Source organism: Delphinapterus leucas, chromosome 2, assembly GCF_059928025.1.
Source record: "Delphinapterus leucas isolate spDelLeu-1000000601 "Yukka" chromosome 2, BTC_Dleu_Yukka2, whole genome shotgun sequence".
Lineage (NCBI taxonomy): Eukaryota > Metazoa > Chordata > Mammalia > Artiodactyla > Monodontidae > Delphinapterus > Delphinapterus leucas.
In genome coordinates, this window is record NC_143130.1 from 82,007,247 (window position 1) to 82,035,229 (window position 27,983).

At 37.6% G+C, this 27,983-nt stretch overlaps 3 protein-coding genes and 1 pseudogene across 12 annotated transcripts in view; 3 read left to right on the forward strand and 1 right to left on the reverse strand.

Moving 5' to 3' along the window:
* The window catches only part of CCPG1 (cell cycle progression 1), a 38,848-nt gene extending 37,669 nt beyond the window's left edge, over nucleotides 1–1,179 (forward strand). For all 4 annotated transcript variants that reach the window (XM_022579546.3, XM_022579545.3, XM_022579544.3 and 1 more), the window contains one exon: nucleotides 4–1,179. In XM_022579546.3, the coding sequence (XP_022435254.2) occupies nucleotides 4–193 (190 nt within the window). In that variant the 3' untranslated portion in view covers nucleotides 194–1,179. The remainder of the gene's footprint in view (nucleotides 1–3) is intronic.
* Nucleotides 1–27,944, forward strand: PIGBOS1 (PIGB opposite strand 1). 3 transcript variants are annotated; one of them, XM_022579556.2, is made up of 2 exons: nucleotides 1–101; nucleotides 27,589–27,944. In XM_022579556.2, exon 2 carries the CDS (start codon nucleotides 27,644–27,646, stop codon nucleotides 27,806–27,808), a length of 165 nt encoding a protein of 54 aa, XP_022435264.1. In that variant the 5' UTR covers nucleotides 1–101; nucleotides 27,589–27,643; the 3' UTR covers nucleotides 27,809–27,944. The 3 variants fall into 3 exon arrangements, with proteins under 3 accessions (XP_022435264.1, XP_022435265.1, XP_022435263.1); XM_022579557.3 differs by lacking the exon at nucleotides 1–101 and adding an exon at nucleotides 21,421–25,478; XM_022579555.3 differs by lacking the exon at nucleotides 1–101 and adding an exon at nucleotides 21,423–25,489.
* Nucleotides 764–25,390, reverse strand: PIGB (phosphatidylinositol glycan anchor biosynthesis class B). 5 transcript variants are annotated; one of them, XM_089907174.1, is made up of 12 exons: nucleotides 24,938–25,335; nucleotides 23,169–23,304; nucleotides 22,624–22,741; nucleotides 18,876–18,980; nucleotides 17,151–17,269; nucleotides 14,441–14,581; nucleotides 13,102–13,153; nucleotides 7,783–7,994; nucleotides 7,107–7,171; nucleotides 4,511–4,724; nucleotides 1,473–1,653; nucleotides 764–1,148 (listed from the first exon to the last, which is right to left on the reverse strand). In XM_089907174.1, exons 1-12 carry the CDS (start codon nucleotides 25,068–25,070, stop codon nucleotides 1,011–1,013), a joined length of 1,614 nt encoding a protein of 537 aa, XP_089763300.1. In that variant the 5' UTR covers nucleotides 25,071–25,335; the 3' UTR covers nucleotides 764–1,010. The 5 variants fall into 5 exon arrangements, with proteins under 5 accessions (XP_089763300.1, XP_022435257.1, XP_089763301.1 ...); XM_022579549.3 differs by having other exon boundaries at nucleotides 17,151–17,281; nucleotides 24,938–25,332; XM_089907175.1 differs by lacking the exon at nucleotides 18,876–18,980 and having other exon boundaries at nucleotides 17,151–17,281.
* LOC111177895 (methyltransferase-like 26 pseudogene) lies at nucleotides 26,156–27,582 on the forward strand (annotated as a pseudogene).
* Nucleotides 27,945–27,983: the final 39 nt, after the last annotated feature.

A 27,983-nucleotide genomic window follows, 5' to 3' on the forward strand; every position in this document is an offset into this window, starting at 1 on the left:
CAGTCGACCAGATAAAAAGCAACGTATGGTAAATATTGAAAGCTCCAGGCATCGAAAACAAGAGCAGAAGCACCCTCAGCCACAACCTTATAAAAGGGAAGGTAAATGGCATAAATATGCTCGCACTAATGGAAGACACATGGCAAACCTTGAAATAGAATTGGGGCAATTACCTTTTGATCCTAAATATTGACCATCGTGATTAAGTTAAATTAGAAAACTGTAACAGAAACTTGGATGCTTTCTATACTGTTTGGTGTTGAAACTAAGATGAAATTATCAAGATAACAGTGTCTTTTTATCATTTCTAAGTATCAGTTTGATGATTTTATATTATTACTCAGAAGCATCAAGCAAAAGCTTACTAACTTGCATTTTCCTGTAGTTTAGCTTTGCTGAATTTTTTTTGGCACTGGAAATGTTCAACTGTAGATTTATATTAAGGAAGCCAGGCATGCAACAGATTTTGTGCATGAAATGAAACTTCCTTTCAGTGTATGAGCTTAAAGCAAGCTCAAATCATACATGACAAAGTGTAGTTAACACTGATATTTGTGTTAAATTTCCAGTAGAGCTTGAAAAAAGTACATTGTGATGGAATTTCATCTCTAACATTTTATAATCTTACACTTCTTGTCTTTTTGTGGGTTCAAGAGCCCGTTGACTTGTGAAGAATTTGCTGCCTTACGAGCTTGCTGACTTGTTCTCTTGTGAAATTTCTTGCACATATGAATATTGTGGAAGAAACAATAAAACTACACCATGAGGAAAACTAAAGGTCTTTATTTAAAATCTGGCATTTGCATTATTAATACATGATTTTATATTTTGTTATATTTTTCATATATTTCCTCAGTAGTGATATTTGGTGAAGCAGTTCATAGTGGTTTTTTGCTAGTTCTATGAATTTTACCCAGTATTTACTAGCATATTTAAGCAGCATCTGGATATTTCTGCTCAGCAATGTCTATTTCTCTGAGAAAGGTCTAAACAAAGTCAGAATTTCATGTTCATGTTTGGTTGAGTTTCCCTTTTAACTTCCGTTCATAGACGTATATGTGACTTCCAGTTCGACGCTCCGGAAAGTGAGTGTGGAAGAAAACAGCAGTTCTCTCATACTTGTTTGAAATTAGGAAAGGATTTATTTCCTAGAAGTAAATAAATGTTTAAGTAAATAAAGGCTGCATTTTCCTGAGTACTGTTTCAAGAATTTAAGAATGACCTATTCTTCTGAAACCCTTTTCTTAATAAAACAATGCAATTTCTTAATAAAATAATTAACTCATGGTAAGTAACATATATTCCTTGGTAGTTATAGAACTAGGGCTGATTTGGACTAGGGAAAAGACCAGTTATAAAATATGGGTTGAAAGGGACCATAAAAAAAGTGATGTTGTCTATTTACCTGAGTGTTTGCTAAACCTGAGGTGAAATAAAAATACTGAGTTATACCTTTTTTCATGTTCCCTTACCTCCTCCAAGATGCTGAAGATGATCAAGTGAGTAGGCAGCGTTGAATCATTTTGAAACTCTCTATACAACCACTTTAAGGGATTTAGATAAAATATATCTGCTTCAACAAGATAATCACTTTTTCCAGTCAGGTCTGGGGGACACTGGAGAAATCTCATTGGAAGTGGGTGATGGACATGGCTATAAAAAGAAAGTTACCATTATAGTTACAAGAAGTAAAAAAAAAATTTTTTTTCGTGAAAGTTTTCAAATTACTCTTAAGATACGCTCACATAACAAAATGTGAAATCTGAATCTAAACTAGGTTCCAGTTAAGGTGAGGAGGCACACCTTTAATGCAGTTTTCTCAAAAATGGAGAATATGATTCTCACACTGTGTACCTGTGCAGTAACTTCAAGTCCAAACTAAAGAGCAAAACTCCATTTCAGGGTGGGAAGTAGGTCAGCAGCTTGTGGGACTCAGTAGTCTATAACATTAGTATGCTGTTCCAGGGATGCATGGGGCCTTTGGGACCGGGTATGTTGCTTGTTAATAAGAGAGTAATATCTGGCAAAGTAGAAAACTGATCATGAACCAGAAAGGATTCTTTTCCTCTTTCTGCTCTGAATCCTTACATGACAAGTTTTTCCTTTTTTTTTTTCTTAAATATTTATATAAGTAAGATTTAGTAATAGAGAGCAACATGGGTTCACTGATCAAAATTCAAATAAGTAATGGTTTTACTGTGGCATAGAAAGACTAGAGTGTATGTAAAAAAGATGGACTGATGAATCATAACAACTTAAGCCAGTTACTTGGGCCATGCAAAAAGCCATGTTTACAACTTTGCCTCAGGAAAATTAATATAGGGACTTCCCTGGTGGCGCAGTGGTTAAGAATCCACCTGCCAATGGGACACGGGTTCGATCCCTGGTCCATGAAGATCCCACATGCCGCGGAGCAACTAAGCCTGTGCGCCACAACTACCGAGCCTGCGCTCTAGAGCCCGCGAGCCACAACTACTGAGCCTGCGTGCCACGACTACTGAAACCCGCGTGCCTAGAGCCTGTGCTCTGCGACGAGAAGCCACCACAATGAGAAGCCCACGCACCGCAACGAAGAGTAGCCCCTACTCTCCACAACTAGAGAAGGCCTGCACGTGGCAACGAAGACCCAACACAGCCAAAGATAAATAAATTTATAAAAAGAAGAAAAATTAATAAGTGATAAAAGTTTATTTTTATCTATGAAATGCATACAAAATAAATTTACACAAGACCTTAATACTTCATGACTGGGACTTCCCTGGTGGCTCGGTGGTTAAGAATCCACCTGCCAATGCAGGGGACACGGGTTCGAGCCCTGGTCCAGGAAGATCCCCCATGCCATGGAGCAACTAAGCCCGTGCTCCACAATTACTGAGCCTGCGCTCTAGAGCCCCTGCGCCACAACTACTGAGCCCGCGTGCCACAACTACTGTGCCTGTGTGCTGCCACTGCTGAAGCCCACGTGCCTAGAGCCTGTACTCTGCAACAAGAAAAGCCACCACAATGAGAAGCCAGCTCGTCACAACTAGAGAAAGCCCGCACGCAGCAACAAAGACCCAACAATGCCTAAATAAATAAAGTTATTTCAAATACTTCATGACTTTTATAATTTTGAAGATGAAGGTTTTGCTTCGGGGGAAAGCAGAAACTGAGAAAAAGCTGCCAGCCTTATATTCCAAAGTAGGTATCAGACTGTTTTTTTCTTTTTTTTGTGTGCTCCATTGTGCAAGTTGAAAAAATGTAAGACAAGAACTAGGTGAACTATACAAAGCCTAAGATATCAACCACTACAACCATGTATGGGAGAGCATCTTGGTGCCTCTAGAATTCCTGTTCTCTTCAGTGTTAACTCTACTGAGAGCATGGATGGAGAGTGAATGTCCCTCTCGCAGCTCTAGTCTTTTTTATATAGTATAGGATCCTCAAGTTAAAGGGATACTTGGGGTCTTAAATCCATCTAACCTGTGGCTTTTGGTAGACATTTCCAAATTGCATATTAATGATTGGCATTAATGATTCAGTTAAGTACAGTATTCCAAAAGTGTTAAATTACCTTAAAATGATATCAAGTTTGATATTAAGTTGACTGTGCACATGGAAAATTAACTTCAGATTGTTTAAAGCCAGATAGGTAAAGAATTTTCTAAAGGAAAGCTGTTTGCTTTGTCCTTTTACCCTTATTGGGCAATTGGTGAAGTAATACAGCTTCCTGAAATACAAGCATAGGGTCAATGATGTCTTTTTTTCTTTTTTTTTTTTTTGCGGTACGCGGGCCTCTCACTGCTGTGGCCTCTCCCGTTGCGGAGCACAGGCTCCGGAGGCGCAGGCTCAGCGGCCATGGCTCACGGGCCCAGCCGCTCCGCGGCATATGGGATCTTCCCAGACGGGGGCACGAACCCATGTCCCCTGCATCGGCAGGCGGACTCTCAACGGCTGCGCCACCAGGGAAGCCCAATGATGTCTTTTTAAACGTCCTGCATAATTAAAGGCAGTTTCAGTGTTAGTTCCCAGACACACTTAATCCAAGCATTAGGATGTCATCTAATTGAATTCCCTAATTTTTACAGGCAAGACAGCTGATATCCAAAGAGACTAAAAACACTGGTTTAAAACCAGGGCAACAGTACAACAGTAAATCTGGACTTGAATCCAGTGTTTTGAGATTATTTCAAAATTATGTAAATAATAAGATGTACGATAGGTTTGTACGGATCAATGATAAGTGAATTTCTTTACTAAGAGTACCATCAAATAAGCCTATATGATATTTTATACTACCTTTAAATAGTATAAAATATCATACAGGCTTTTGATCAGATTATTTAAATGTAAGTTGTTTTGAAAAAAGAATATTAAAGTTTATTTAAAAGTTGTATATGATTTTCATTGACATAAATAGCAGTTTCAAATTTCTTATAATCATTTGATCAATTAATTTAAATCCAGGAATCTAAAAGGAATTTTAAAGTAGTTTTCATAATAACAGCATATAGTGAACAAATTTTATTACCTATAATAAGGAGTAGAGTGACAAGGCATCATCATAAGTACTGAAGCTGAAGATATATTTGTATTGTTGTAACAGAGTTCTTGAATATTAGTCATGACATCAAGAGTACCTCGTTGATGAACTAAACCAGTATAGAGGGCAAAGAACATATTTGATAGAAACAGGAAACTTAGAGCTGGTTTCTTCCACAATTTCAGGTTGTTTAGGGAGTATCCTATATAAAGATAGACACACTGAATTGTAACACTGGTAATGTTTTGTTTTATAGCTAAGCAAATATTAACTGCAAATTATATTGGTAATCTTTCATGGAAGTGTAGTACAAGCTGTAATGCTGTCATGGACAAACAAGAAATCAGCAATACGTCATCTTTGTAATTTCTCTGACCATTCACTGTCACTATCCATTATCACCCATGTCTTGACCTTTTTCTAGAAAAAGGAATTGAGGTATAGCGGAAAGATTATGGCTAGAGAGTCTAACAGAAACAGATTTGAATTCTAGCTCTGGAATTAGTTTCCCTATCTTCCCTAACAGTACCTTTTTCAAGTATTAGAAAAAAATATATGTCCAGTGCCTGTCCTGGTACATAGTTGCTAAACAAGCAGGACTTGTATTTATTCCATTTACCTATCACTTTAATCTCCAAGCACTAGCAATGGATGTGTACATACAGGTCTCAGTAATTCTGGAGGAAGTATAACAGAATATCCTCTTAGAAAAATACACCACTAAGCTCCTGGGAGATTTTCAGTGGTCAGTTTATGAGTGGTGGCATGGATCTCTTTCTGGAAGAGAACGATTTATGTTTTATTATTATTTTTTTCTTTCACTATAGTGTTGGACAATTTGGAGATGCTAAACAATTTTTCTTTTTTAATTTGTAAAAGTAATTCTTGTATGTGGCAAAACAAAACAAAAAAACCACTTTGCTAAGGAAATCTATATTTTCATTTTCCATAGTGAGAAGTCAGATAATGCCAAAAACAGTAACGTTTGAGAGCATTATTAGCATTTTATTTAGAGAGGGAGACAAATAACAAAACAACCACCTAAAAGAGTGTAAGTGATTGCCTCTGAGTGTGGTAATGGGAGGGAGGGCAGGGGAACCACTGTTCTTTAAAAATCCTTATCTGACTTTTGAAACAGTACATGTGCAGTTTTGCTAAAAAGATTAGCATATGGAAAAACAAAGTGGCCTAATCAGAGACCAGCAAGTCTGCACTGGCCACTGTAGTAAAAACAGATTAAGCAGAAACCCAACCCAAGATCCTGCCACTTAAAGACTTCCTCTTTTGGAATGGGAATGAGAATTCAGACAACTCAGTCTTTAAAACACTCTGTAAAGACACAGAGCAGAGAAGTGGAATGCTGGAAAAACCAGATTATAAAAATGGAATGAAACCAAGTTCGTAAATTAACCAAACCAAACACGTGCACAGAAATATTTGTCCTCCAGTAGTCTGGCAGTGCTCACCTGGGTGAAAAGCAAACAGTTATAACTCTAACTCAAGTTATTGTAAAAAAAAAAAAAAGTTTAAATCTTAATAGTGATTTGTGAACAGATTTGCTCTGCTAAATGGTCCCCCTATTCTTAAAACTTGCCAAATAGCTCTTAGATGCTTATATTTTTATTTGTGCCTGCATTTGTATATGAAGTAAGACTATAAATAGGACACTAACTTTGGTTTCAGAACTTTAGATATTTCAAATACATAGATGTGTATGTTTGTGTCTAAATTGAAGAGACTACATCTGAGATCTGTAGGAGATCACTTATACTTGGTCAAAGAAGGCTGCTTAACTCGATGGGTTGTTTGGAGGTTTGCTTTTTTTTTAAGTAAAAAGTTTGGTACCATTAACTTCCTAGTTTTTCTGAGCCTCCAGGCCCAGTTGATTACTCATTTCTTCCCTCCTTAGTCCAGTGATTTTTTTAGTGATTAATATTTGAAGGAAGCCAACACTCATTGTGAATTAAACTTGAAGTTAATAAAGTTTCAATTCGTAAATTTTCCAAACCAACCAATGAAAAAATTCATATTTTCCAGAGCCGAGTAATATAAGACTTTTTAGCAGCCATAAGTAAAAAACTTACTGAAAAAAACCTAGTGGAAAAATGGAGAAAAGATTAAAAACTAAGTCAGAGGTGTGAATCACTTTAAAAATTGCATATGCATTAGAGTGAGTCTTGAAGGGATAGATGTGTGTAAAGCATTAAAAACTAGTTTCAATGTACATTTTTCATTTGTGGAATGTAGAACTTTGTAGTTTAACCATAAACTTAAATTAGCTATTCTAAAATAGACATGTTGTATTACTTTTTAGTGAAAGATTTCTGACAGCCAGAAACACCACCACCAAAAGGTATTATGGATACTGGATCCTTATGTTTTTATCTCACAGGACCCAGGAAAAAGGATATTTAGGCTGCAAAAAAGGGAATCCTGCAGTAATATACTCAATTTGTAATTAAGGAGCAATTCTTATTTAGCCTAGTAGAAAATAAATAATATTTTAGAGTTTAATAAGCATTGATTGTCTTTTAACTGTTTCTTTATAATTGATTTTTTTTCTCTATTATACGAAAATACTTACCACAGAACACCATACAAAATGGTAAAACTGGATAGATAAACCTGAATTCTTTGTGGCTCAACATGCTATAGTAAAAAAAGATATTCAAAGAAAATATTACTTTTTTATATTAAATGATGGTTTGAGAAGTTAATGTATTTAAAGAATATAATTAACATCTGTTTTTGTAATTACTGAGACTGAATTTCATGCTTTAGGAATCAGTCTCATTCTTCTTTAGTTATAAGGTGATAATGATGTGTTAAAAGTAATCCTAACATTTGATGTCAATGCGATATTCTAAAGTACAATTGCATTCTAAAAAAAGGATTTCTATTACCAATCCAAGTAAGTTATTTTACTCAAATTTCAAATAAAGGCGCATACATTTTCAAAATATTTCTCTGGTCCTTCAATACTTAAAATTTTGGTAGTTTCTGTTTTTTAAAAGCAAATACGATTTGTTCAACCTCTTTAAAAATTGAATGTATCCATATTAAGCAAACTGTTATCAGAAGTATTCAGTCTGTCTGAGTACCAGCATAATTATTACATTTTCCATCTGCTAAATAATCCCCACTAACAAATCATAAAAATTAATGCACCTCCAAAAGATAAGCAGTTTACCTTTTAAATAATTTAGTTAACTTCTTGGTAACATTTAAGTAGTTAACTATTTGAATAAATAAAATCTTACCTATAAACTAGCAGTGTCCACAGCACAGTCACCAAAAATATCCTGTACCTCTTTGGGGCTAGAAGGCAGCCATGAATAAAGAAGGGTAAGTGAGTACCCAGGACAGCTGGAAATCCTTGACTGAAGTACCAGTGCCATGGATGAGAACCATAAAATGATCCCACATTCTGCAGCACGTTAAATTTCAAAAAATTATATTGAACCAGAGTCCACTGGCATCATCGAAGGAAAAAGAAATAGAAATGTGTTAGTGCCAAGTATGAATCTTTGGCATTAGGGAATTTGGCTGAATCATGAAATTAAATCAGAGTGAAGTCTATAAACACCAGACTGTAGCTTACATTAATAATTTTGAATATGAACTAATTAAAAAAAATAAATTTATTATTTTTGGTTGTGTTGGGTCTTCGTTGCTACTCGACATTGCTCTGCATGGGCTTCTTCTCACTGCAGTGCCTTCTCTTGTTGTGGAGCATGGGCTCTAGGCACACGGGCTTCAGTAGTTGTGGCATGCTGCCTCAGTAGTTGTGGAGCCCAGGCTTAGCTGCTCCGCGGCATGTGGGATCTTCCTGGACCACGGCTTGAACCCGTGTCCCCTGCATTGGCAGGTGGATTCTTAACCACTGCGCCACCAGGGAAGCCCGAACTCAGTCTTCTTTATATATTCTTTTCCATTATGATTTATCATAGGATACTGAATGTCGTTCCCTGTGCTATACAATAGAACCTTGTTGTTTACCTATTATCTATATAATAGTTTGCATCTGCTAATCCCAAACTGCCAATCCTTCCCTCCCTATTGGCAACCATAAGTCTGTCCTCTATGTCTGTGAGTCTGTTTGTTTTGTAGATAAGCTCATTTGTGCCATATTTTAGATTCCACATATAAGTAATACCATATGGTATTTGTCTTTCTCTTCCTGACTTACTTCACTTGGTATGATAATCTCTAGTTCCGTCCATGTTGCTGCAAATGGCATTATTTCGTTCCTTTTTATGGCTGAGTAGTATTCCATTGTGTGTGTGTGTGTGTGTGTGTGTGTGTGTGTGTGTACACATACCACATCTTCTTTATCCATTTATCTGCAATGGACATTTAAGTTGTTTCCATGTCTTGTGAATAGTATTGCTGTGAACATAAGGGTGCCTGTATCTTTTTGGATTAGAGTTTTGTCTGGATATATGCCCAGGAGTGGGACTGCTGGATCATATGGTAATTCTATTTTCAGTTTTCTGAGGAAACTCCATACTGTTTTCCACAGTGGCTGTACCAACTTACATTCCCACCAACAGTGTAGGAGGGTTCCCTTTTCTCCACACCCTCTCCAGCATGTATTGTTTGTGGACTTTCTGATGATGGCCATTCTGACTGGTGTGAGGTGATACCTCATTGAAGTTTTGATTTGCATTTCTCTAATAATTAGCGATGTTGAGCATCCTTTCATGTGCCTGTTGGCCATGGCTTGTTTAGAGAAATGTCTATTTAGGTCTTCTGCCCATATTTCAATTGGGTTGTGTGTTTTTTTGTTGTTGAGTTGTATGAGCTGTTTGTATATTTTGGAAATTGAGCCCTTGTCAGTCTCATTGTTTGTAAATATTTTTTCCCATTCTGTAGGTTGTCTTTTCATTTTGTTTATGGTTCCTTTGCTGTGCAGAAGCTTTTAAGTTTGATTAGGTCCCATTTGTTTATTTTTGCTTTTATTTTTGTTGCCTTGGGAGGCTGACCTAAGAAAACATTGGTATGATTTATGTCAGAGAATGCTTTGCCTATGTTCTCTTCTAGGAGTTTTATGGTGTCATGTCTTATATTTAAGTCTTTAAGCCATTTTGAGTTTATTTTTGTGCATAATGTGAGGGTATGTTCTAAATTCATTGATTTACATGCAGCTGTCCAACTTTCCCAGCACCACTTGCTGAAGAGCCTTTTTCCCATCGTATATCTTGCCTCCTTTGTCAAAGATTAATTGACTGTAGGTGTGTGGGTTTATTTTTGGGCTCTCTGTTCTGGTCCATTGATCCATATATCTGTATTTGTGCCAATACCACACTGTTTTGATTACTGTAGCTTTGTAGTATTGTCTGAAGTCCGGGAGGATTATGCCTCCTGCTTTGTTCTTTTTCTTAAGGATTGCTTTGGCAATATTGGGTCTTTTATGGTTCCATATAAATTTTAGGGTTATTTCTTCTAGTTCTGTGAAAAATGTCATGGGTAATTTGATAGGCATCACATTAAATCTGTAGACTGCTTTGGGTAGTATGGCCATTTTAACAATATTAATTCTTCCAATCCAAGAGCATAGGGTATCTTTCCATTTCTTTGAATCGTCTTCGGTTTCCTTCATTAATGTTTTATAGTTCTCAGTGTATAATTCTTCCACCTCCTTGGTCAGGTTTATTCCTAAGTGTTTTATTTTGGGGGGTGCAATTTTGAAAGATTTTTTTTTTAATTTATTTTGGCTGTTTTGGGTCTTCGTTGCTGCATGCGGGCTTTCTCTATTTGTGGCGAGCAGTGGCTACTCTTCATTGTGGTACGCAGGCTCCTCATTGTGGTGGCTTCTCTTGTCGCGGAGCACGGGCTCTAGGCACACAGGCTCAGTAGTTGTGGCTCGTGGGCTGTAGAGTGCAGGCTCAGTAGTTGTGGTGCATGGGCTTAGTTGCTTCCCGGCATGTGGGATCTTGCCAGAGCAGGGCTTGAACCCATCTCCCCTGCATTGGCAGGCAGATTCTTAACCACTGCGCCACCAGGGAAGTCCCAGATATTGTTTTTTGACATTCCCTTTCTGATATTTCATTGTTAGTGTAAAGAAATGCAACTGATTTCTGTATGTTGGTCTTGTAGCCTGCTACCTGCTGATTTCGTTTATCAGTTCTAGTAGTTTTTATGTGGAGTTTTTAGGTTTTTCCATATATAGCATCATGTCATCTGCATATAATGACAATTTTACCTCTTCCCTTCCAATTTGGATACCATTTATTTCTTTTTCTTGTCTGATTGCTCTGGGTAGGACTTCCAGTACTGTGTTGAATAGAAGAGGTGAGAGTGGGCATCCTTGTCTTGTTCCACATTTTAGTGGGAAGGCTTTCAGCTTTTCACCATTATTATATTGGCTGTGGGTTTGTCAAATAGCTTTTATTATGTTGAGATATGTTTCCTCTATACCCACTTTGATAAGAGTTTTTTATCATCAGAGGATGTTGAATTTTGTCAAATGCTTTTTCTGCATCTATTGGGATGATCATGTGGTTTCTGTCTTTTTGTTTATGTGGTGTATCACATTGATTTGCATATGTTGAACCATCCTTGTGAACTTGGGATGAATCCCACTTGGTTGTGGTGTGATCTTTTTTATGTGTTGTTGGATTTGGTTTGCTAATATTTTGTTGAGAATTTTTGCATCTATATTCATCAAAAATATTGCCCTGTAATTTTCTTTTTTGCTGGTGTCTTTGTCTGGTTTTGGTATCAGGGTGATGATGTCGTCATAGACTATCTTTGGGAGTGTTCCCTCTTCTTCAGTTTTTTGGAAGAGTTTGAGAAGGATCAGTATAAGCTCTTCTTTGTGTGTTTGGTAGAATTTGCCTGTGAAGCCATCTGGTCCTGGACTTTTGTTTGTAGGAAGTTTTAAAATTACAGATTGTTTCACCTCTAGTGATTGGTCTGTCCAAATTATTTCTTCTTCTTTTTAAAAAATTTTTATTGGAGTATAGTTGCTTTACAAGGTTGTGTTAGTTTCTACTGTACAGCAAAGTGAATCAGCTATACATATACATATATCCTCTTTTGGATTTCCTTCCCATTTAGGTCACCACAGAGCCAGCACTGAGTAGAGTTCCCTGTGCTATACAATAGGTCTGTTTCTTCTTGATTCATTTTTGGTGGGCTGAATGTTTCTAGAAATTTGTCCATTTCTTCTAGGTTGTCAAATTTTGTTGGCATATAATTGTTCATAGTATTCCCTTATAGTTTTTTGTATTTCTGTGGTATCGGTTGTTATGTCTCCCCTTTCATTTCTTATTCTGTTTATTTGGGTTCTCTCTCTTTTCTTCTTGGTGAGCCTGGCCAGAGGTTTGTCAATCTTGTTTACCCTTTCAAAGAACCAGCTCTTGGTTTTATTGATTTTTTTCTATTTTTTTAAATCTCTATTTTATTTATTTTCTCTCTACTCTTTATTATTTCCTTCCTTCTGCTGACTTTAGGTTTTGTTTGTTCTTTTTCTAATTCTTTTAAGTGGTATGGTTAAGTTGTTTATTTGAGATTTTTCTTGTTTTTTGAGGAAGGGCTGTATCATGGTGAACTTCCATCTAAGAACTGTTTCTGCTGCATCCCATAGATTTTGTATAGTTGTGTTTTCATTGTCATTTGTAATAACAATGAAATCATTCTTTATTAATTTTTTTATGTTCTAAGTACTAATGTGTTTTTTGTTAATTTGTGAAACACTAGGTTCTTGAGATTCAAGCAAGTATGAATAAATGTTATGACAGTGTTAAGTTTTACATACAACTGGACGTAAAGAGAATCCTTAAAAATAATTTTTATGAGTATATGTGTTTGGTACCCATATTAAAATTTTTACTGTTCTACCTTATGGCATCAGATATTACCTATTAAGATAAAGCTTTGAAAACATTGCAGTTTGAATTATAGCATAAAGTAGGTAATGACAGCAGCGGCTAACATTAAGTGCTCACTTGTGCCATGCAGTGTTGTAAGCGTTTTACATGTATTATTTCATTTAATCTTCCAACCGTAAGAGACAGGTATCACAATTATTTCCAGATAAGGAAACTGGCAAGAAAGATACACAACTTGTCCAAGGTCTTACAGCTAATAATGAGGGCACTAGGCCTCAGACAGTGGCATCTGATTCCAGAACCCATGAGTGACTTAAAAACAGGGAACTTAAAAACAACCAAAGGTATTACCAATAGTCATAAGATTAAAATGCCAAATCAGATGCTTAAAGAATATTCTGGTTAATTTGAATTCTGAATAATTGAGGTCAATTAAAATCATTTAAAAATTAACCTTTATTGTTACAAACCTGACAGAAATGTTCAGACCTGACAAAAATGCCTGAAAATGGATTCTTGAACTTCAATTAGGAATATACAATTCTGTTATATAGAAAACACAGCAAAGTTAACCAAAGGCATATGCTAGTAGTTTTTTTCTAATATATCCCATATCATTAAAAAAATGATTTGCTTATGCTCCCAGATATTCATGGATTAAAAAGTAAGGTTGAGTTTTTAGTGTTATAAATGATTACATTAAAATAGTTTTTTTTAAATAAAAAAAAGCATAATTCTACTTACTTGACCAAAAAAAATACGATCAATTATCAGAGAGAAACTCAAAGTGACAAATCTGAAAAACAAAATAAAAGGGTGATTAACATTCTGAACTTGCTGAAAATCCAACAGTGGCTTATGGCTTTGCAAAGTGCCCTGCATCAAAAGCCAGTTTAAAAATGCTGTAAAAGTTTTACCAACTGAATATTGTTTTGAAAGATCTTTCATTGAGAGAAGCTATATTTAAGCAAACTTTTTAAAAGTAACAAACTCTGTATTATCTATTGCTGCATGACAAACTACCCCAAAATGTGGTAACCAAAAACTATGAACATTTATTATCTCAGTTTCTGTGGGTCAAGAATCCAGGTGCAGCTTAACTGGGTGTCTCTGACTCAAGGTCTCGTAACTTGTCAGGATATTGACTGGGGCTGTAATTCCATCTGCAGGCTCTCATGATTTTTCCCTATAGCAATTATTGTCATTTGAGAAACATGTTAATCATATGTTTCTAGCTGTCTCCCCCCCCACTAGAATGTATACTTCATGAAGGAATGGACTTTATTTTGTTAAATTGCTGTATCTCCAGCATCTGGAACGACACCTAGCACATACTAGGATTAAATAAATATTTGCTGAATGAATGCATTACTTCCAAAACAATGCTAATAAATCTGAGAAATGACAACACTGGCAACTTAGCCACCGGATGATTTTGTCCTTTTTTAATAGCTACCAAAAATAACCTGTACAGAGTGAATACTAGTATATTAAAAAGATCACTGTTTTAAGAGTTAAAATGCATTCATCCCTTCAATAAATAATTATTTTGGATATTCCACTAGATACCTGGGATAATTCTGATCCTAGGAGCTCAAAATGTAGTTAAGAGGACCTGGGTTTCAATCCCATTTCCATCAGAGCAATCAACCCAGTGACACTGGCTATAATTCATTTTTAATTTCACCAAGCCCTCCATTTTCTGTATCACAAAGCAAAAACACCTACATTGCCTAGATCCAAGAATTGTGAAAATCAGGTAATATGTGAACACATATATTATAAAGCCCCATACAAATGTGAAGGAATCAAGTATCTCTAAAAAAAAAAAATTTGAAAAATATTTAAGAAATAAAGCATAAGAAAGTTCTAATTTAGAAAAATTGCCAAGATCCTCACTTAAGCAAATTAAAATACTTCAGAATCACAAATAAAAATATAACATGTAAAACTGGAAATACTATGTTTCCTTGGTCTGACAATTCTCATTGACGTTAGAAGATGTAACTGACTAAAAGATGTAAAATCTTGTTTATAATTTATAGGTTTTTGAAATTAATATATGGATTGTAGCCATACTTACCCTACAGGTAAAAACTGATGTAGAATAAGATCAAGCTTTCTCTGTTCTTGCCAGAAATGTCTGAACAGCAAAGGTATCCACAGAATAACAGCTGTGGGACGAATTATAAAGGCAAGTGCCACCAGGGATGAGTACTTGACACTATAAGCAAGGAAAAGGTATTGTCAAGACAACTAGGAAATGAGTTCAGAAGTTATCTATTTACGCTGTGGTATAACATTTTTTTTAAAACAATGAGAGCATTTTCCTTTTGGTATAAATAGCTATGTGAACTTGGGGAAGTTACTTAAACTTCTGGCTCTTAATTTTTCTCATCCATAAAGAGAGGTAATATGTAAGGTCTTTTCCAGCTTTAATATTCTAGTATTTTCAAGTAAGAAGTTATTCTGTGTCCTAATGTTTATCTTGTTTACTGAAAGGTATACCATCTTTTAACCGTACAACTCTGCCAATCGCTTTCCTGGTGGAAAAATGATCAAGTCTCTCCTAAAGAGATAAAAGAGATAAAAGACAGTCCCCATTTTATAAGGAAAATCTGGGCACATGTGGTTTTGTTTTGAATGTAAGCTGGTAATTTTGTCCAACTGAAAGATGTGTATATACACCTGATTTTTTTTTTTTAAATCTTACTTATAAAACCCTATATGATCATGGATAGAAATGTGGGTTTTTACTATTAGGACTTCTCTCAATAAAGGGTTGAAGGCGAGCACCTGATAATTTAATCATGAGGACTACAGACAGTGGCAAAATAAAACAACTTTATGGTACCATTACATACCTATTAACTAATAAGTAACTATAAAGAAATTTCCAATGTTGGTGAAGATGTAAGAGCAGGGATTTCAAGTTCAAATGCTTACAGAGACCAGATAAGTAATAAAAATTGTGTGATATTGGCTGCATGGGGGCTCTGATATCATCATGAAGGAATCCTGGCCCAAAATGTTAACAGGCCTTACATTTTTTTTCAAGAGGAACTAGAAATCCAGATTTTAGGTAAGATCTCCCAATTTAAAAACTTTGCCAAGTAGTTAAAAAACAAACACTGTGTAGGTGAAATAAAACATTTGTGGCTTGGTCTGACTTGCAGACAGCCTAATTGCAAATTCTGCCATAGTGAAACTACCTAGGGGATGCCCAGATATATCTAGGCCCACCTAACCTCACTCCAAATTTTCAGACTTGGATTTCTTACTCCTTTCTGAATATTTCTACATAAATTTCTTACTGGCATTCAAAATCAAACTGTATGAAATAAGCTCCACACCTTTCCCTCAAACCTATTTAGTGTCTAATGTTTAAGTTAATGGTATCACTCAGTTTCTCAGTCTTAAAATTTGGAGTCACCTTAAATAGAAACTTTTCATCCCACACATCCACTGTGTTTCCTCCCCATTCTCATTGCCATCATTTTACATCAAGTACTCTCACTATTCTAGAATCTTTTCACAGTTGTGTCACTTGTTTGAAATCTTTTCATAGTCTTTTTTTTTAATTTCCCAGAAATATTACTTAATATCATTGTCAATCATCAGTACTTACTGAACACTTACTTTGTAATAGGCCATATGCTATACGCTATATACTGTCCATAGAGTCTCATTTAATTCTTGAGAGCTGTTGTAATATTCTCATTTGATAGAAATCAATGTTTAGATATCCTCATCTATAGGTAACTTAAGTGAATGCCTATTCTTGCAGTCGAGAGTGTAATGCAGAAATGATCTCATTTGATTTGATCCTCCCAAAAACCTTACATATAAGGGAGAATGGATACTAGATTCCCAAATTTTCTTAACTAGATTCCCAAATTTTCTGGCTTATTCCCTTTCGGTGTATCCTAAATACTGCTACTATGAGAGAATTATTTCTAAATCAGATTATGTCATGCTTCTCGAAAGCCACCAGTGGTAAGCTGCTACCTATAAAGTCCAAATTCTGGAGAAAGGCAAAGTTCCATTCTAGCCTCATCCCTCATTCTTCTCTTCTCCCACACATCCTACCACACATTAGCTCCTCTGGACAACCTGCCCAGAATACAATGAAGCCCTTTTATAGCTCTGTGCCTTTTCTCATGTTCCCTTTCCTTGGTATTTTATACCAATTTATATAAACCCAAACCAGGTCCATATGTTTTCTATTTGCCCATCCAGATCTGCTCTCTACTCTTCACCTGCTCAATATGCAGGGAGGCTGACCTTTATGGACTATATCAATGGGCTATCTTGCTTTTTGGCTTCTCATTAGTATTGGTTAACAGCAGGGCAGAAGAGTCAGGGTATTTTATTCACCCTGCTCTTTCCTTGCTATGGTTAAAGGCTGGCTGTGCCCCTCTCCTGTTGGGGTCCTCTCAAAGTTACAGCTCTATGGATTTCAGTAACTTTCCTCTCCTTGCTCCTTGGGGCCAAAGGGTAATTGAAACTTCCTGTTGTGACTAGCCCTTGGGTACTATGGTATCCCCTTATTAGCTTTTCCAAACATTGTTTACACCTTTGTAAACAGTCCTTTTATTAAACTCTCCTTAATTATCTGGTTTGAGTATATCTCTTTCCTGCTATAATAAATACATCAACTGTGAATTTGTGGTTCTAATAGCCTTCATGAGCATTAGGGGGTCCACTGGACATTGCAATATATTGATAATTTAAGATTTTTCAAAAGCACGCTTTAGAGTTTTGTACATAATTATAACAGTACTGTTACTCACCTGTTCATAAACTTTGAACCTTCCAAAGGATAGTAGAAAAGAGCAATTATAGTGAGAACAGTTTCCATGGTGTTTGTAAGAGTTCTGGTACAGCAATACCACGTGAACCAAGAGCATAACTGGCAAAAAAACTAAGAACAGTTATAAGCAAACGTATATGGAGTGGGAAATGAAAAAGCTTAGTATTCTAAGGAAAATAGCAAGCAAGTCTAAATAATGTTAAAAGTGGGCGTGTCCAAACATTGTTTTTAAGAAGTTCTATCAAGCACATCTACGATACCAGGTCTGTATTTGTTAAAGTTAAGTTTATACTTCCAGGTACATTTTTGTAGCATTGCATTTGATTTAAATCTCACTTCACACTAATAAAAGACATAAAACACAGATTCTTTGATGGTAGAGTTCAGAGAAGATTGAAATTCATAACTAGAGTCTCACAATCAGCATTCCTCCAATTGTCTTATATTACTGACAAGTATTTTGACTGATTTTTATTGACCTTGCTTGGAATGTTGTGCTATTTCTTGGTGGAAAATTTAAGACAACGTAAGAGAGAAAAAATCATGACTATCAGGAAACACCATTAAATTTTAATTTGGAAATGGACTAAATTAATAAACCACTTTTTGGTAGAACATGCAAACAGAAGCATCATTCAGTCTACAAAACAAATGCCTTAAAAGAAACTTATTAGTTGTTGCAAGGGTATTAAACATCGTACCAGCTTCCTATCTCTTCAAATACAGACTTTAAAATATGTTCCCAATTTTTGTGAAGTTAAAGGCACTTCCTGAGCTAGAAGATCCTAGTGCTGCTACTTTGGAGGAAGGATTTCAAAGGCATTATGCCTTTGCCATTTTAGGTTCAGCCTTCGACAGTGTGTATTAAGCACAAATTAAAGAGATTGACTTAATCCTTGAATCAATTATCGAGGACTCAATCGCTAAAGCAATCTGTCTTTTTAATGCAAATCAACACACTACTTGCAGAAATATGTCCTATTAATAATAAATTGTTAATATTAATAAATTAACAATATTTCAGAAATGTGTTGGTACATTGGTTACTTGGAATTTGGAATATATTTGCTAACAGAAATATAAAAAAGGCAGTAAGATTTCTAAGTTGGCTCATATAAGCTTACTTATGGTTTAAATGGGAAAATCCATTCAAGATTTGAATGGGAGTTTGAGAATCTATCTCCCCACTGTGAAATGAGCCAAATGACAAAAGACAGTCTTCTATACCACATTCTCTTACAAAGTCCAGCTATTTCTACCATTCTAGCCAGAAGAGAAAGAGTGCATCAGTGAAAAGATATGTCTCAGGTAGCTGGAGGAAGAGTGAACAAGGGTTGTAAACAGCTGAGGTGATCCGTGAGGTAGGCAGTAGTTTAGAACTATTCCTACTGAATATTATGGGAAGTGAGGCAAGGACTCAGTTCTGAGTCATGGTGCTTCCCAAGGCTGGGTCCTAGGGTTTAGCCTCTCATAGTGTTGGAGGGTATCAGTGGCTTCTGCCACCTAGGGCTCATTCAGAAGGAGAGAGATAGCATGTCCACTTGCATTTTACTGTTCTTAATTATGGAAGTACTCCTATAAAGTTGTACAAATTACCTTCTGAAACTGTTTTGGGAATCAATCATATTGACTGACCTGTTCATGTGCTTCATGCTTGTAGGGATGAAGTAACTGACATACAGTTTCTAAAGTGTTTAGGACTTACCACCCATCTTGCCACTTGCTGATTTTCTAGTTGCTTCATTAATGAGTAAAGCCTCAAGTCTGCTATAGCAGACAGAAGTGCTTGGGCAAGTCTAGGAATCCAAATCTTCATTAGTTAAAAAAAAAAAAAAGATATTAAAAACATCTGTTGGTTCATACTTTAAAATCATAAGAAATCAACAAGCTGACCCAACTATCAATCGAAAGCCATTCTTAGTTTAAAAAAAAAGATGTCTTATTCCATTCTTCTGCAAAAATAATTTATACCTTAAAAATTACATTAATTTTCATGGAAATACCAAAAGGTAGTTTTCTCATTCTCATTCTCTCTGTAATATATATATATTACAACACTCCTAATTTTAAATAGCCAGCAGACCATTTCATTGTGTGAAGGTTCTATTTTAGAAGCACATATAGTTCTTTTCAGTAGCGTAACAGTAGGTAATTTTTTATGAAACATTTACCCTACTGTATGCTACTAAGTACTTTATGTATATCAGCTGATTCAGTGCTTCTAACAGGTACTGTTTTATGAGAAAACTGAGGCATAGAGAGGTTAATTTCCCCAAGGCTGCAGAGCTAGTTAGTGTGGAGGTCAAGATTCAAACCCAAGTCAGCCTGACTCCAAAGCTCTTAGCTACTAAGTTACATTGCTTCCCTATCCTACGACATAGATAATAAAATAATGTTACTTTTTTTTTAAAGCTTTAAGTAATCTATAATTACAGAAACATGTAACATGGTATCCAGTCAGATGACACTAAAGAATAAATTTAAGAGTAAAAAGAGTAAATGTATTATAACTTAATTACAGTTAATGATTCTAATGTTATACATTAGCATCTTTGAGTTTTAAAATGTGTCACAGTTATTAACAAAGTAACACTTGCTGGTAGATCACAGCTTAATTTTAGTTTGCTCAAAAGATGTGTTTCTAAAAATTTATATGTAAATCTGTATTTTTGTTGGATCAAACTTCACTAATTTTACATTATAATTAGAGCCGCTCTACTTTCAGTTGTCAGTGGCTTCTAACACTTTAACTTTACATCCTTTATCAATAATCTGTAAATGTTTAAATCTTAGAGTTAAAGGTACATTGTACTTCATAATTCCACATAAACTGTGCACTGTAAAATACAGTAAAAGGCACCTCTGTACTCACCTTCTGTTTGCCCCGCATAAGAATCTATAAGCTTCCTCCTCACCTCCCAGGTATGAAAGTACTTCATGTAAAAAGTTAATTTTGCTACAGACTTAATAGGAGCTGAGTGTTGAGGTAGCCACTAAAAGACTAAAAGGATTCTTGTGCACTGAGAGAAGTATAGTATTTATGAAGTTAATGCTCTCACTATATTCTGAGCTAGTTACCCTAGCTTCCAATATTGTGTTCAGTTTCGAGACCCACATATTAAGATGGACATTAATAAATTAGAAGATGTTTAGAGGACATTATCTGATTATGAGGTTTAGAACTGGAGATTATCCTGGATAAATAAAACTTTTTTGAAGGGTTGTCATGTAGAAATCTTGAATTTAAGAGAAGGTAGATTTTAGCTCAGCACAAAAATAAGTGGAGTTGTAAATTCCCAGTTATTAGCAGTCTCTCCAGACTTTTAAGATATCATTATTTTCCAGGTTATAAGGACCTGACCAGAATTAAACAGTTACACATGGCTTCTGGAAAATAACAACTAGGGCGGTGGGGTAAAGAGGAGCAGGAACATGCCAGGGGTAAACCCTGAAGGTGAGGCCTGTGTTGGCGGCTTACCTTTCTACACTCCTGCTCTTTAAGATCCTCCTCCCTTAAGCTCTAGGAGCCACATGCCTTTGTGCCATCTCCTGACTGTTCAAAGCCCCCACTGTGGTACTCCCACAGGTCTCCCTTCTTATCCCTCTTTCTTCTCACATATTCTAAGCCAGAGCTGTCCAGTAGAAATGCAATGTGAGCCACATACCGAATTTTAAATTTTATAGTAGTCAAAAAGTAAAAAAAAAAAAAATCTCTAACAGGTAAAATTAATCTTAGTGCTTTTGTTTAACTCATTATATCTAAAATATCATTTCAACATTTAATCTATATAAAAGTTACAGAAATAGTTCACATTCTTATTTTGTATTAGTTCTTTGACGTCTGGTATGTATTTTACACTAATAGCACTTCTCAATTTGGACTAGCTGCATTTCAAGTCTTCAGTAGCCACAGGTGGCTAGTGGTTACCATATTGGACAGCAGAGCTTTAAGCCATCCCTAGTTCTTTTCACACACCTTACGCAGTTTAGAGAGGAGCTATCTAGAAAAAACACTAGGCTGTAAATAAGTAGACCTAGGATCTAGTTTTAGCTTTTAACATGCTGTGACTTTGGTCTATTTTCTTCATCCCTTCTCTGACCCTTCTAGTTTCAAAATTGTATAATCTATATTTTAAAATAATCAATATGAGAGTATGAATGACTGACTGATAGCATCATAATGGTTCTCTATCTGCTCAAGTTCCAGGTAGGATAGAGGTTTTTTCAGGGGTGGAGGGGTATTGGAGTGGGGTAGGATGGGGACGAGAGGAGGTTTCCTTTAAATCACAAAATGGCCAGGTGGGTCAGCTACAGGTTGAGGGCAGTGGATAGATCGTGGAGGAATAGGAAGTTTTTCAATCTTGAAGACTCCTTCATTCATAATATAACCTACTTTCTGGGATGTTATATATATTTGCCCTGTTTCGAGTCTTTATGAATATCCTTCTTGATCTAGAAGCTAGTGGGTAGCCCTGAGAGAAGGAAAGAGAATTCATAGTTCCTAACTTCTACATGTGTTAATGGGAGAAACCCTGCTACTGCTCTCAATTTTCCTTCCCTGTGATATTCCCAAATGAAGCATCAATTTTACCGATATGGTCCTGTTTCTCGATAATGGGTAATCAAATACCGTTGCAAAGGGGAGGGTACAATACAGCCTAAGAAAACCAAACCAAAACAAAAACCAAAACTCCAGAACCTCAGTGTCTTTCCAGGCTTCAAAAAACCCTTCAGGATTTAGACTGCCTTTGGAATTCTGGGCCACTTCCCTAACAGAAAATGGGGAAGGCCCAAACTTCTGAGTCCAACTTGATGATAGCTTAAAGATATTGAGAATGAGGTTAGAAAAACTTTTGCACCATTAGTTCTTTTGTATCCTCTCCTGGTGACTGACCCCCAAAGTTCATGATCTAGGGATTACATCCCTGCTCACTATTGATGGCTAATTACTACATAGCACAATGATTGTATATATCACTATATTTTTGTCAAATTAATTTTCCTAATTTGTAATTTCAACACTAAATCCTGAGTGGGTTTACATGTATTTAGTCTAGTCTTCATAGGCTCATATAACATGATCTGCTCACAAGTTAAAAAAAGCAAGATACAACACTGCTCTTAAGTGATCCTTTTATGAAGGAAATTTACTTCTAAAGTACGAATAATATATAATGTAGTCATTCTGAGAATCTGTATATCTTAACAGGATTGCTCACAGCAGAACACTTTCATGCTCAGTCTTATGTTTTAGCACATATTGAACAGTTACACATCACAGTATGTCTTTGAACCCTGGGCTTCCCAGATGCGGTCTGAGTTTAGCAACAGTAGTCTTTTAAAAACAAACTTCATGATACCAATATTATCATTTAGTTAATATACATTAACCTTAAAAAAGGGATGGAATAAATCTGTTAATGACTATTTTGATTACTTTTATTTAAACTTACCAGCAACTGAACACTATCTTTCCCCAAAAGGTGCAGAATCTTGTATATGCTTGCAAAGATTAAGGGGTAAGTGTAACCCCTCAATCTTTCTCTCCATTCCCAAGTCAAATAACCATAATTAGTAATATTAAGGACTAATGTTAAATAGCACTGAAACAAAACCTCTTTTCAGTTCTATATATAAAACACTTTTATTTTTTGGCAAAGAAGCTTAAAAAAATAGTATTTTACACTGGATATCTGAAGTAAAAATGCAGTTGGCCAACTAAACTGTTAACTTCTTCAAAGCAGGAATGCATTTTTTACTTCATCTATGTCCTCCACATTACTGAACCCTTTGGGAATATATGCTAAAGCCTGAGTCAGGTACACTAACATCAAAGAAAGATATAGAAGAAATATTAGTGTAAAATAATGGCACACTTTTATAAGTTAAAATTATTTGGAGAAAATATGGAAAATTTATTGAAAATATGTCATGGAGCTGACACAATTCCTAAGATGAATACACATTTCTAGTCCAGAAAAGAAACTACAAAGGATATTTGAAAACCATGTGATGTGCAACTTCAAGAGACTGCCAGTATTCATCTGGAACAAAACTTGTTTGGACTAAAAAGCAGTTACATATTCGTAATGCTATGGTAAACAAGACCAGATAAATGTTTTCACCAAGAAGATCTGAAAAAAAAACAACAAAAAATGAACAAACAGGTAATTGTAGCACAAAAGTCAGGCAAATTCCAGTTGGGGAGCTAAAATCTGCTGCTCTGGTTGGCCCCTTGCTCAGGTTCTGTTAAAGCAGTGGTGAACTCTGGCCCCTCCACACTACTCTCAAAGCAGACCTGGGTGGAAAGTTAGACAAAGGCCAGAGCCTCACCAATCCTTCTGGCAACTTATTAATATAAAGAGAATATTAAGATACATTTTGAAAAAGACTGGGTTAACTAAGGCCTTAGGCTAATTAGGTTATCCTATATGTATATCTAATGAAAGAAACCAGCTAACAAATTACTAACATAGGAAGCGACACTTTGTATAATGTGCATATACTAGCATATAAAATGGTCCTCTACGCATTTTAAAATAGTCCTTACTGATACTTTCTATATGCTAGGCACTGAGTTCGTTCCTTTACATGCACTATCTCATTTAGTCCTCAATGCTATGGGGAAAATATCATTAGCCCTATTTTATATATGAGGAAACTGAGGCTCAGAAGTTAAACTGCCTTCTCCCAAGTCAAACGGTTGTAAATAAACAGGATTCAAAATCGGGTCTGTATGTTGACTCCAAAGACCTGCTCTTAATCACAAATGGACTGCCTGTAGACAATATTTTTTTTTAATGTGAATTTAGTTGCCAACATTTAAAAATCAGGTTTTATATTAACATCTGTATTGCAGCATATCAAAACTCTAAGATCTGGCAACACAGAGCTCAACTGGGAACAACTGGCTGGTACTGAAATATAGGGTGCTTTGACTTCTTATGTATATAATATTTAGCCTTGCCTGTCCGGCCTCCTGAGGACTTGAGTTTGCAACCTGCCTCTGATCCACTGTGAGTCTTTGCTAACATTCCGGGTTCCTGCCACTCTCCTTCCTTCTTTTCCAGGAACACATTTTAAATGTTTCTCAGACAACTGGTACGTTCAACACCACATACCCCTTCTGAACTTTCATCTTTCAGAAACAAACCTCCCGACTGCACTGTATCTGCTGTCCGAAAACCTTGTTCTTTCCTTTCCTTCTCTCTAGTCCGTAGACTCAGGCAGAAGAAACTGTACTCAGAAGTGGCCCTTGAACAACCGCGCTTGGCACATAAAAGGCGCACAATAAATAATGAATGAATGAATGAGGAGCCCATCTTTATAGTAAATACCCCTCCGACAGATCAAAATCCCACTTGCTGGGATGATTTTTCTCCTGTCAACATTACATCAGGACCAAAGAAAAGGCGGAGGGGGCAGTGAAGAAAAAGCAGTGCGGCGGGGGGTCAGACCTGGTCCCACTCCAGGAATCAGCCCCTCCGTAGCTACGAAACCTCGGGAACACTGGGCCAGGGTGGCGACCCCCTCTCTGAAAAGGGGATGGCCACATCATGCCCACTCACTTCACACGGCTGCGGGGAGGACGGCACAAATTAATGCAGAAAACACTGACGCGCAAACGACAGGGATCGAGGATCCCTTCTCGAAAGCAAAGTGATTTGTTGCCCCCGCCCCCCCCACCCCAGCAGATGGAGCCCTCGCTCAGTGTCGGCGATTTCCCGCCACCGCCACTCCGCTCGTCTTCCACACCCACTCACTCACCTCCGCCGCGCCCAGTGCTCTTCTGCTGGCTGAGGTACAAGGTGGACTTTCTCGTTCTCAGCTTCATCTTCTCGTGGGAGCGGTTCTGGAGACCACGGAAAAAGAGGCTGCCGCCGCCGCCCTCTCGCTCCATCCTGCATCTGCTTCGAGGTCTGCTGGGGACAGCCAGCCGTCACCGTCCCCAGCCCTGGGCAGCTGAAGCAGCGCGCTCTTCCGCCCACTAAGTTTGGCCTTTGCGAGCGGCCGTCTCTGGCAGGCGCGGAGGTAGCCGGGAAAAGCTAACTTGGTTACGCCCACGCCCGCGGCTGGTTTCTGCTGCGCGTCCCTGTGGCGCAGTGCTGCATGTTCAGGCAACGCTTCTGCGCTTCGCCACGGGCTAGTCCCTGCTTTCCAGCCTACGTTTCTTTCTCGAGGGATTGTTGCCCTCCTTTGGCTTCGTGGTCTCTGCGGCTGGCGGTCCGGAAACTGCAGAAAGGAGCCGGATCTCGCCTCTGCGGGGGCAGGCGGGAGGCGGCGCGGAGCCTGAGCGGGACTGTCAGAGGTCTCTGAGTGGTAATGATGATAGTAGTCTTCATTACAAACGGAAGTGTTGGTGTAACATTGCACTCTTTGGGTGATCTCACAATAAGTATTTGTTGAACGACGTAGGCAGGGTAGGGGTAATTTAGCCTGTGGGAAATGAGGCCCCCAAACGTTAAAGGACTTGGTCAGGGTTACTTAGCGAGCTAGTGGCAGAAGGGGAACCTTGCTGTGTTTGTGTGGTTTAATTGTTTTCCAAGGAGCTGACTTGCAAATGTTTCCTTTTCTTATACCTAGCGGTCATTGAACCAAACCACGCTTGGTGAAGTTGTCATTTATCCAGTTAGCTGTAGAGTCCAAGAGAAACAGTCTCCCCCCCACCCCGATTAGTTTAAATGACAATTTTAGCAATATATTAAGAGCAAGCTACTAATTATTAAGCTCCTATTGATTTTTGTGACCTTGGGAGCTGGTTTAGGAGGCTGTGAAATATTGTTGTAATAAAGAAAACGTGTAAATTCTTCGCTCTGCTTTCCTCGTTCATAAACATCTGCTTAGGGTCTCCTGCACCTGTAGGACTTCTCACAGGCTATAGACTATAGCAAGGAGTATAATTTTCTGAGAAGTTCTAGAGCCTTAACTCCTCAATTGTTAAAAGTAAAACCAGCCAAATCCTCATTATATTTTTGTCAAAAATAGATGGCAAATGACTTAGAGGTGATGTCAATATGTACCTACTACAGCATCAAAAGGAACTAGAAAATCTTTTAGCTTGTTTTTAAAAATTGTTTTTAATCATACATATTGCCAAAAAACATAAAATAGTAAAGAAAGGCTAATAATGAAAAGTAAGAAATCTCTTTCTCCTACTTCCAGATGGGATTGGCGATCACTTTCAACTTTTTTGGGGGGCTGTTTCTTTCAGTAGGTTTGGTATGCCTTTAAAGGCATAAAGAGTATGCTTCTCCGCTCTCTCACACTATTGCCATTTAAAAAATCATCCATTAAAACCACTGAAGACTCCCGACGGGCCCCGCGGTACTGCACCACCACTCCCGACGGGCCCAGCGGCTCTGGACTACCACTGCCGATGGACCACGCCGCTCAGGACTAGAAAGACGCTGGTGGCGGCAGCCGCGGAAAGGAACAAGGAGCCCATCCTGCGCATGCTGCGGCTGTGTGCGGTGGCCGCGTGCTCGAGCTGGCCTCGGGTTCTGGCCAGGACACGGCCCACTTCGGGCGGGCCTTCCACCATGCCGAATGGCAGCCGAACCACGTGGATCAGAGCTGCCTGGACAGCATCCTGGCCACCACTCAGGCCCAGGGACTATCCAACGTGAAGGCCCCGCTGTACCTGGACGTGAGGTGAGATTGGGAGCAGTGGGGCGGGATCCTGCCGCAATCTCTGGATCTGCTACTCTGCATCGACATGAGCCACATCAGCCCCCTGAGCTGCACCGAGGGGCTCTTCAGAGCAGCAGGACACCTGCTCAAACGCAAGGCGCTCCTCATCACCTATGGGCCCTGTGCCATCAACGGGAAGATTTCTCCCCAGAGTAACGTGGACTTTGACCTGACCCTCCGATGCAGGAACCCAGAGTGGGGGCTGCGGGATATAGCCCTTCTGGAGGACCTGGGCCAGGCCAGTGGGCTGCTCCTGGAGAGGATGGTGGACATACCAGCCAACAAGTGCCTAATTTTCCGGAAAGAGTAACCCCCTTCTCCGCCATGCCTGTGTCCCTGGGGCAAACCCAGACCACCAGTGCCTGCCACCCTGGGCCAGACTATGGGAACTAGCCCTCCCCACACTGGGGATTCTTAACCAGTGGCCACAGGGCTGCTGAGATCCTGGGAATAAAGTGTTTCCTGCTGTCCAAAAAAACAAAAACAAAAAAGCCCCCAAACCACTGAAAACATTCTGTAACAGGATTTAGCTTTATTTTACCCCATCCCCTAACCGTAATTTCTCATATTCCCTATGTATCTGGATTCCTATTTTAGTTACATCAGTAAGCATATTTACATATTATGACAAAAATACTGTTCATGCAGGAGCAAAGTTGTGACATGAAGTCTTTATAAAGGATATTGTGCTAAGTTAGTGCTTTGCTTCCCATTTTCTTTGTATACAGATCTGAAGAGATATCCTGGAAACCACCCTTGCACTGTGCGGTGTTTGTTGAAAAAATGTTTGGAAGATTGACTTTTCCACAACTGCTTTTTGCTACCATCCTTGGAATTGCTGGAGGCATATATATTTATCAACCAGTATTTGAACAGTATTCCAGAGATCAGAAGGAATTAAAAGAAAAGTTGAAATTGGTACAAGACTCAGAAGAGAAGAAAAGTTAATACTACATGGAGTCGAACTGTAATTGCTTAAAGTTCCATTGAAATTATACATTGACTATAAATAATCTAGTAAAAAGTTATCAAATATATTTTAATTTTAATTGTAAATAAATCATAGATAATGATTTTAAATTAGTTTTAAAACTAGCACTGTCAATTTTAATGTTTCCTGTAT

Coding starts and splice junctions, on each gene's coding strand:
- PIGB (XM_022579549.3), bottom strand. CDS start 25,070: ATGGAGCGAGAGGGCGGCGGCGGCAGCCTCTTTTTCCGTGGTCTCCAG. Junction 18,981..22,623: donor AAGATAGTGTTCAGTTGCTG/GTAAGTTTAAAT, acceptor TAACTAATGAAG/ATTTGGATTCCTAGACTTGC. Junction 1,654..4,510: donor CACTCTACTCCTTATTATAG/GTAATAAAATTT, acceptor TTCTTTTTATAG/CCATGTCCATCACCCACTTC.
- PIGBOS1 (XM_022579556.2), top strand. CDS start 27,644: ATGTTTGGAAGATTGACTTTTCCACAACTGCTTTTTGCTACCATCCTT.